This window comes from Fukomys damarensis, unplaced genomic scaffold, assembly GCF_012274545.1.
Source record: "Fukomys damarensis isolate Sample0158 unplaced genomic scaffold, DMR_v1.0_HiC HiC_scaffold_8, whole genome shotgun sequence".
Taxonomy (NCBI): Eukaryota; Metazoa; Chordata; class Mammalia; order Rodentia; family Bathyergidae; genus Fukomys; species Fukomys damarensis.
The window spans coordinates 8,933,789-8,943,912 of NW_022900920.1; the positions used below are offsets into that span (position 1 = coordinate 8,933,789).

At 40.8% G+C, this 10,124-nt stretch overlaps 1 protein-coding gene across 4 annotated transcripts in view; it reads left to right on the forward strand.

The window, feature by feature from the left end:
• Positions 1 to 9,680, forward strand: part of CUNH10orf143 (chromosome unknown C10orf143 homolog) — a 44,298-nt gene extending 34,618 nt beyond the window's left edge. Inside the window, exons 4-5 of one of the 4 annotated variants that reach the window (XR_004516278.1) lie at positions 4,453 to 4,596; positions 6,161 to 6,233. Coding sequence is in view for 3 of the 4 variants with exons in the window: in XM_010620626.3 (XP_010618928.1) it covers positions 6,161 to 6,233; positions 7,955 to 7,965 (84 nt within the window). In the remaining variant the exon portion in view is untranslated. Of the gene's footprint in view, positions 1 to 4,452; positions 6,127 to 6,160; positions 6,234 to 7,954 lie in introns of those variants that run through there. The other 3 variants (XM_010620626.3, XM_033761342.1, XM_033761343.1) reach the window with 3 other exon arrangements.
• Positions 9,681 to 10,124: the final 444 nt, after the last annotated feature.

A 10,124-nucleotide genomic window follows, 5' to 3' on the forward strand; every position in this document is an offset into this window, starting at 1 on the left:
AACACCAAGGCTGAGGTTCAGTAAGCTTGGTATTTTGGAGTGCTGGCATCCTAGTTATGAGTCATGCTGGGGTGGAGGAGGTAAGTCAGGCCTTAAGTGTTGTGCTCACTATTCTTCTTTGCTGTCTTTTATCAGAATTATTACTTACACTGGTAGTGAATTGCCATATAAGAGCCAACATGCAGCCAGGCATGGTGGCACATGCCTATAATCCCAGGATGCTAGAAGAATGAGTCAGGAAGATCTCAAGTTCAAGCCTACCCTGGGCCAACTTAGTGACTTAGCAAGACATATGTCTCAAAATAAAAAATACAAAGGAGAGCGGGGGAATGGGCAAAAAATAAGAACCAAGATACATCATGTAAGGGTACACGATCCCAATGATGAATATAACTGTACTGTATACCTAAAAAGTGCCAGTAAACTTAATGAAAAATAAATAAATTAATTAATAAGTTAATAGCAAAATAGAAAAGGGCTAGGGATGTAGCGCAGCACAAAGGCCCTGGGTTCAACCCCCAGTACTAAAAAAAAAGCCAACATGCAAATCATGTTTCTTATGGAACCCGCTCCTCAGATTGACTCTGGGTACTGGCCTATACATTAGCGTTATGCATTTTTTCTCGTTTAAGTGGAAATACTAAGGGAGTAGTCTTAACTTCCGTACTGTTCATATTTTGACACTGACATCCATTGTCTGACGTGTGTGTGTATGTGTGTGTGTGTGTGTGTGTGTGTGTGGTGCATGTGCATGAGATGTGTATTGTGTGTGTTATACATGTATGTACCTGTGTGGCTTAGTGTATGTGTGTTTTAGTGCATGCGTGTTGGTGTGAGTGCAGGTTTGTATATTTGTGTATGGTATGAATGTGTGGAGAGAGGCAGGCAATGTGAGAGTAGAAATGGCCAGGGGTGGGAGGCATTTGTTCTGAACCTTTTGTTGGTTCAGCTTTTCTCTGTGTGTACAGCTGAAGAAACCAAAGTATGATTTTTTAACTCCAAATGGGTACTTTTTTTTTCCTTTGCACTCCATTTTATCTCCAAATAAGTGACCTTTAAAATATTTTATTTACACATCTGTAAATTATTTCCTCCATCTGTATAGCAACTATAAGTGTCCTGCTGAAACAGGAACTGTCCAGATGCTGGTGATTCCTGCCTTTCTCTTGTGCTGCAGAGAAATGCTGCCTGCATTTGGTGCAGCAGGTCTGAGTGTCAAGCCAGGGACAGAGGCCAGGAATGAAAATGTAGCATTCTGACATAGATTAGCAAAGATCAATGAACAGTAGTTCATTCTTTGTGTCTAGTTCAGCAACAGCTAGTTCTTGTCAGTCCTTTATTCTTATGTCCTGAGAGGAGAAAACACAATCATGGAGAGATCAGCAGGAGTTTCATTGATCATTTTGTAAGAATCAAATTGTGCTCCATGCATTTTCCCCTAATTCATCAGTCTAAGCCCATCACTTTACAGATAAGGAAGAAGAACTCCATGGCATTCAGTGATTGGTCTGCCAGTGATCCACAGGGAGCCAAGGGCTCAAGCTCTCCTCTCCTTTTGGCTGGCCTGTTACTTGCAGTCAGTGTGCCAGTTTCAGTCACCACTAGTGTGCTGCGACCTGTCACACACTTCGAAAAGATTGGCAGTGGTATCTTGGGTCTTTGTGGACTTCATTCCTGGCCCAATGAGAGGTTCTTGGCAAATATACAGCCTGATTTATTCAAACTGTGAGGGAATAAGCCAGCCAAGAGAGGAGTTTGGCTATTTCAGTATGGCCAAAGATAAACCCCATGGAGGAGTTAATAGGCCACTGAAATCATCTGATTTTGCTTCTGACAACACCTAGCATGAGTGCTTTTTCTGGAATACAGCTACCAGAAAATGACTTTAAAATATTAGCTGTGTTATTTAAGTTCCAGGTTCCAAAAATGCTAAGGGGGTTTGGGTGACTAGAAGAACCTACAGACATGTTAGAATGAGCTAATGTAGAAATATCCCCCTCCTGCTGCAGAGAAGTAGGGTTAAATGGTCATGAAAAATTAAATGTATAGTTAACCGTATGATAAATGAGAGAAAACAAAAGCAGAGCAGTAGGTATAAACACATTCCTTAGTGATTATTACAGGGTCTTAGTCTTTATTTGGACCCTATAATGGGCCTGGGGCCTAGAGACTGGAATTCCAATATTGAGAGATATTTAATAGATATATGGTAGCTAAGATTCAGGCCCTTACATAAAGTTCAGATACTTGAAGAGCTGACTGTACCTTAAAAGATTAGAAATTAAAACACCAAGCAATGTCAGATATAGGCTTATTCTATCTCAGTGGTACAGGAACCAAAAGCCAAAGCATCAGCATTAAAATAGATCCAGGCCATTGGTGTCCTTAAGGATTTGGATAGAGGTAAATGCAATTATCTTGTAGGCATACTTCTACCATCTAATATTTACAGGATTTGGAGATAGACATCCTCACTGAGGATATAATCACAGCAAAAATAGAAGCCACATAAATCCATATCAAGAGGGAAATCAGGAAATATAGCTAAGAAGAAAATCTAAATATCCAAAGTCTAAAATAATAGATCTAAAGTTCACCATAAAGTCTTTTACATTTTAAAAAATGATTAAAGAAGAAATCGAGCCATAATTAAAGAAGGCAATACAAAAAGAATTGGAAGGTTTAAACAAATTCCAAAAGTCAATGGATATGGTCATTGAAGTTAAAAATAAAACAAAACTCAGATTAGACATAGTTATATATAGAATTAGTGAATTAGAAAATAGTTCTGTGAGGGAGGGAGGGAGCGGGGGAGGAGAGAGAGAGAGAAAGAACACTAGGAATTCTAGAGGAAAGAATAAGAAAGTCTGGAGGAAACCAGGAAGAAAGGAATGTAGAGTATGCTAGAAAAAATAGTTGGAAAGGTCATGTCTGTGAACTTTCCAGAATTGAAGAAAGGCATGTCAGCCAAGCAATTTTAAAGTAGAAGAACAAAGTGACAGATTCTCTATCAAATACATTACAAAGTTGTTATAATTAACACAATGTATTATTGGCCCAGGAACAAAGAAATAGACCAATGAAACAAATTTGAGACCTTTAAGCATGAATATATGGCAGTTTGAGGGCATTACAAATCAGCTGGGTATGACAAGGTGTGTTACTGATTGTGCTAGGACCCTTGGCTAACCATTTATGAGTAAAAATAAAATTAGGTCTTACTCCCACAAAGCTCAATTGTAGGAGATATAGGGAAGGTTAACCTATATTTGCTGAAGGAAAAGAAAAAACAAAAACCTATCACAACTTTAGCAGAAAATGTAGAAAATACATAATTAGGACTCCATTACATATCAAAAATCTGCATCATTAAGAGGCCATAAAGCAGGAAAAGCATTTGCATTGCACAAAATAGACAGATCAGTATCTTTTTTTTTTTTCAAATTTAGTGTCCAGTAGACAATTGGGCAAAGTATACAAAATGGTAATGCGGAGAAGAGGAAAGCCAAATAGCTAATAAATATAAGTAGATATTCAGTCTTAACTAGCAATAAGAGCCTGCAAATTCAACTATCAAATTAGCAAAAATAAAAATGTCCAGTAATATACATATATATATATATATATATATATAGTGAGTATGTGGAGTAACAGGATCTGCTCACTTCCTTGGATACATAAATTGGCAGTGTAAATTTGGAGTATAAATCAGCACAGTGTCCAGGAGAACAAATAGCTAGGGAAGTTTGGGGGGGCTTTCTCACTGGCCTATAGAAGATACAGTTCTATCCCCCAGTAGAAGTCTAGGTAGAGGTAACTGTGGCTTATTTAGGGCATCCAAGTGCTACAGGACCCAGGAAAGGGAGCGCCAGAACCTGATGACAGGCTGGGAAAGGCCTGACAGGGAGGTGTCTTGGGTGGGCCACAATAGAATAAGGTCCCAGGCAGCAAGAACAGAATGAAGTCAGAATGTTCCAGACCTGGAGACTGTTTTTCAATGAATTTGAAAAGTTTCTGGCCATTTAAGTATTTCTGTGCCCCTTCCTCTCTCTTTTTTCCTTCTGAGACTCTTATTTATGTAGATTTGTATATTTCATGCTGTTCCATAAGTGTCTAAGACTATGTTCATTTTTCTTCACTCTTTTTTCTTTCTGCTCCTCAAACTAGATCATCTCAATTCACTTCATGTTCACTGGTTCTTTCTTCAGCCTGCTTAAGTCTGCTGGTAAATTTCTTTTATTTCAGTATGATACTTCTCTAGATTTTCTGTTTTGCATGTATGTGTAATTCATTCATTGGTATTCCCTATTTGACAAGACATCTTTCTTCTACTTTCTGTTAGTTCTTTATCATGGTTTCCTTTAGTTCTTTGAACATAATTAAAGTAGCTGATTTAAAGTCTTTGTCCAGTAAGTCCAGTGTCTGGATTTTCTCTTCTGTTTGCCCCTCCAGATCTGTGTTCCGTCTTTTGTTGCCTTCTGCCCTGGATGCCAGCCTGTGTAGTCCACATCAGCAGGGTGCTTGAGCTTTCTGACATGCCTTTGGGTTTAACCATTGGAGCAGGCAGCAAGAAACTGGAGAGGGAGAAAAGGCAAGGTACTTTATGGGTCCCCTGGTGAACGTCAGTGTTCTTTCCAATAAGCTAGCAATTCATAACATATTCTTCCAGATTTTGGGACTCCTTCCTCTTCTTAGCCCTTTAGTCCAGCCTTACACAGTCCTTTGCAGCTCCCTTGTACAGCTGGTAACTGTACGAATTGCAAATTTTATTCCTACTTCCCACTGAGGCTAATCGATGCAGAAGGATATATGCTCTCTTAGAGGAGTGATTACTTCCAAGAAGGAAATGGGGATCGAACTCAGGACCTTGTGCTTGCAAGGCAGATGGCAGAACCACTGAGCTAAATCCCCAGCCCTGATTACTTCTAAGAAGAAAAGAAGGTGGGGCAAATGTGCAAGGCATGTTAAATTTGCATGGAGCATACATAAGTATACTTCCTTATACATAGTCATGCAAGTGAAATAAGATTGATTATCTTAGAACTCCTGGCTTTCATTGTAGGCCTTTGAAGAAACTCACCCTTTGTGAAAGGACCCTGTTTTATAGAAGTAAAGATGAATCTGCTCTTAAAGATGTTTCCTCAGGCAATGTCAGGAATCATAGACATCTCTACCACACAAAGGGCTGCTGCTATTATGTTACAATTATTCAAGGACAGGTAGAGAGCTACCTACAAAGCCAGAATTCTGCATATGAATGAAAAATGGTTTTCACAGAAAGGCAAAATGTTACATGGCAATGTCTCTCTTTCCCTGCTCTGCATAGATTGCATTGTAACTAGATTTATTGCAGATGAATGTATCAGTGTTTCATGTGACAACCTCAAACGGAATGAGGTGTGGACCTTTTGGACCTTCTGGTTCTGCTGACTCCTCAGAGAGTAAAGTAGAGCCCAGTGAGGCAGGTTTCTGCTGTACCAAGCAAAGTGGAAAATTTCAAAAGGGACGGGAGTTGGGACAAGTGCCCTGTGAGGGGATGGTTCTAGCAATAAGTTGAAAGGCCCTTAAGACTGTGTATAGACTTGTCCCTTGAGAAAACAGTGAAGAATGTGTTTTGCAAACAGCCAGACCATGTCCTTTTCAATTCCAATATCAGAAGCAAATAAAAACTCCTTCAAAAATGTATTTATCTCTTGCTGGTTGAAAAAATACTGAAATTGTATTCTACCACACTGTTGCTTGTCAGGTTGCTCTTCAAGGCTGACCAAACAGGAAACAAAGCATTCTATTCGTGTAAAATAAGGCTTACAATCAAGTCACAGTGAACTATGCTCTTTGCCCAAGTTTGTCAAATCATAGAACCAGTGCCCATTCGGTTATCGTCAGATGTGCTTCTAGTGGCTGCTGTGTGTCATCTGCAAGTCCCAGTGTCCCAGAACTTCAGACCTCACTGGGCTATGCCTCCATAGGTCAGGGACGTACTGGGTTTCTGTGCATCACTGTGAGCTGTGGGCTGTAACAATGACAACCTGGAATATATGAGGACTTGATATCTTGTCAGAAAGCAGAGAACAGGGGAGGAGATTTAAACCTATTTCTAACAGTTCTTCCTTTAGTGCTCAGTCTTCATGTTGATGTGCTTGTCTGTCTTGATCCCTAGGTCTTTTCATTCTGCCTCCAGCATGTTTTTCAAATGTACCTCCTGGACCATGGAAAGGGCAGGAGATGTCTCGGTAAATACCTTTGTAATAAAAAATAAATAAAATATTTTATTTATAGATCCATGTGATGGTGGTGATAAGGTTGTTGAGGATGAGATTAATTTAAGAAAATCATCCCTCTTTGCTTCTCCCTCACTTGTACCCTAACGGAGGCCCTTAGCAGTGGCAGAAGTCTCCTGGCAGAGGCCAGGGCACATGCGTTTGGTCCCCACCTCCTGGAAACTTGATGTCCATTGAACTGTGGATGACCGAGAACTGCTGGAAAGAAACATTTTCCTTTTCTTTTTCCCTCATTGAGTTTATTGTTACTTTTACGTATACAGTACAGTTACATTCATCATTGGGATCTTGTACCCTTACATGACAGGTCTTGGTTCTCATTTTTTCCCCATACCCCAGCCCTCCCTTCATCCCTCCTCCCTTCCCTATTTACATTTTCTTCTGCAAGGGGATATCTGTTCCATGTAGAATTCCAGGACAACTATAGAAAGCACTCTGAGTAAATTCAGCACCCGTGCTGGTCATGGTATGCATTGCCCTCACAGCCTCAGCCTGACCATTCACACAGATCCCCCTGCTTGCCCATGTGCTGCTTGCATCTTAGCTTCTGTCATCACAGGTGGCTTCTCCAGGTCTGGAACATTCTGATCTCATGCTGCCTGGGACCTTATTCTATTGTGGCCCATCCAAGACACCTCCCTATCAGGCCTTTCCCAGCCTGTCATCAGGTTCAGGTGCTCCCTTCCCTGCTCCTGTAGCACTTTGAACCCCTAGAGACATCAATGTGAAATGAGTTTGCTGCCACCTACAAGTCTGTCCAAGCACAGTGTGAGTGAGCCTCTCCTGTTGGGTGCCCATGGCTCAGGGCTGTGTCCACCTTCTGGAAAACACATCATTGTGGACAGGACTGTCCACATCCTTCTTAGGGCCTGTGCCAGTCCAGGAATCCTGTTGTTCTCCTACGTAGTCCTTGTAGGCAGGGGTGCCATCCTGCTTCTGCCATAGGCCTAGAGCCACTGCTGTGTGCTGGTGTTCGTAGCCACGTGGGACAGAGATTTCTAGATGCTGATGAGACTCACTCACTGCCCAGCAGTGTGGTGTATGGCCAGCTGTCCATCCCCAGCCATCTGGTTCCATTTCTGCAGTCGAAGGTGAAGAGATGGGAGGTCTGTCTCTGGAGGTGAAGAGTGCAGGGCCCCTGGTGGAGATTGTTAAGAACCTGGACTACTTCTGGATGTCCCCGGCGAGGGGCAAGCTACTCTGTTTTTGTCTTGAATCCTGTTCAGTATTTAAATAACATTATTTTTAAAACTTATTTTGTGACTGGGTAAATATTTTTTGATTTAAAATTTTTATTGTAAATATTAATTCATACTAATTGTAGAGATTAATGGGTTTCACTGGGACATTTCCATACGTGTGTATATTGGGCTTTGGTTGTATCACTCTATCTACCATAAATGATATTTTCATTCTTTCCTATAGAAGGGATATAATACTTATTGAGAACATTCTGTGTGCCAGGCATTATTAAAGCCAGGAAATGCTTTAAATATTGTAATTACGGTGTGCTGTTTAGTAATATAACTAGAAATATTTATTCACCTCAGAAATTAACACATTATTTACAAATGCCATTTTAAATGCAGTGTTTTGTGAACAAAGTATGTTCACGGTGTGTTAATTTGGCCAAGGTAAATTAATTGCCACAATGTACTCTTTTATTTTTGTAGGGACATTTTAACCATACTGAGAATCGTTAGAAGATGGAAATGGGCAAAGGTAAAGATTCCAGTTTGATTTTGAATCCTCAGCGTGACTGCAAATGTAAATCCTTTACAGATGGTTTTGGTACCCACCTGTTCAAATAGCAGCCTGGTGCTGTTTGCTGCGAGATTGTCCTCTCATTCTGGTGATACACCATCCTCTGCATGAGAACCAGGAGAGTCCATGTCACTTTCGAAGGGCCCCTAAGTTGTTATGATTCACTACGGCCTCCATTCAGATGTGTCTTGCCTAAGAGAGAGACCAGCTGCATTATTTGAAAGTTAAAAAAAATTCGTATCAAACTTTCTATGAGGTTTGGGAACCCTGTGGCTTATGGAATCATATCCAGATGTTGCCCTGCTTTTCTATTTTCATAATGCTTTATGGGTGTATCCAGGACTGCTCATGTACTCTTTTTAATTAAAAGAGTTATTTTTATATTATAAAATGTTCTTAAAGTGAATTTTATTAAACATTAGTATCCAATCTGTTCTGTGTCATTCTCCAACTGAAGTTACCAAGGACAGGACCCCTTTTATATTAAATGGAAATTGCTCATTTTCTCTTGGGTTTTCAGTGTTTTGTGTAACTGTGGAAACTGGTGTTATTTTTCCTTGCATTTGAAAACTTCCCAAGATCTCATGTTTTATAATAGACAAAGTTCTAAAGAAATCATGGTGCCATTGAATTGATCTCAAGTTCTAGAGGAGGACCCGAGTCTCCTCTGTACGCTGTTTACATCATGTTACTCATAGGGGCCATGTTCCCTGCTGTGGATGTCTTCAGTACTGACATTTGGAAAAGCCACAAGATCCATAAATGATCATGGTACAGAGATGTGGGGTAGCTCCATACTGGGAAGATGGGCAGATAAAGACATGATGTTGGAAGGAAACTAACATAATACTCCTGTGACGGGATTAACCAGAATCACTGTACACTACTATTAACCCCAAATGAGATTCCAGCTCTGTGACTAGCATAGAGAGTGCTAACCCATGCTCAAAAAATCAAGCTTCAAAAGTGAGAAAGTATTGGGATATATAACCTTAAGAAAGCTGTAGTTTTCTTTTCAAAATGAGATATACACCTTATTTGTTAAGCGAAAAAACCTTTTTTGTGTATAAATCCTTTCCTCAATTTTGTGAATAGAGGTGATGTCCATGTATGTATGGCTGGGTATTTTGGTAATCTCAGCAGCACACAAATCATCCAGAGGGCATTGAGCAATCCCCTGGGCACAATCTTAGCCCATGGAAAATGCCCCACATTTGAATCAAGCAGACTGAGGTTCATTGTTGTTACCACCAGACGTCTCACACCAGACGTGACACTGGTGACTCAGCTATCTTCTTTGAGCCTCCTCAAAGAGGAGGAACTGTCACCAGCGTTGGTGATGAGCACACCCACAGGAGTGTTGATCCTCAGTGGTAGCCTCTTTTCCTCACTGCACCTTCCCTCCAGATCTAGAGCAGGCCGCCTATCCTGGAAAGGCAGAAGGTCACAAAAGATGACTACAGAGTAAGCATGACCAAAAGGCCAAGTTGAAGCTAGCCAGGATTTGAGGACTAAGAGTTTTACCACAAATGCCCAGAGTTCTTAGATTATTGAGAGAATACTGAATGGAGAAAGCTTGTCACAGCCACTTCAAAGACATGGCATCAGCATTTTCTCAGAGTTTTTAGTCATAAATAGATCATAAATAGCTCTGACATCCCAGACTTGCCACCCATCTTTCCTGGGACTGCACATCTCAGCACCCACTCTTTGTCTCACCTTCTTATCCAGCAAGGATCCACACATGGCCATGCTACTCTAGACCATGGCACAGCCTAGCAGCTTGGTCATAGACCAAGGCCAAGCAGTCACTAGGCCTTTTTGGCACCAGGGACCAATTTCATGGAAGACAAGCTTTCTGCAATTTGGGATTGGGGTAGAGAGGGTGGTAGTGATTAGGGGGGCATATAATTTCTGGATGATTCAAAGCAGCACTCAAACTAGATCCCTCAAATGCAGCCAGGCTCACAGTTGGGTTTGAGTTCAATAAGAATCTAATACAACCACTGATCTGACAGGAGGCAGATCTCAGACAGTGATTTGACTTTATTTACTTATTGCTGAGACAAAACACCTGAC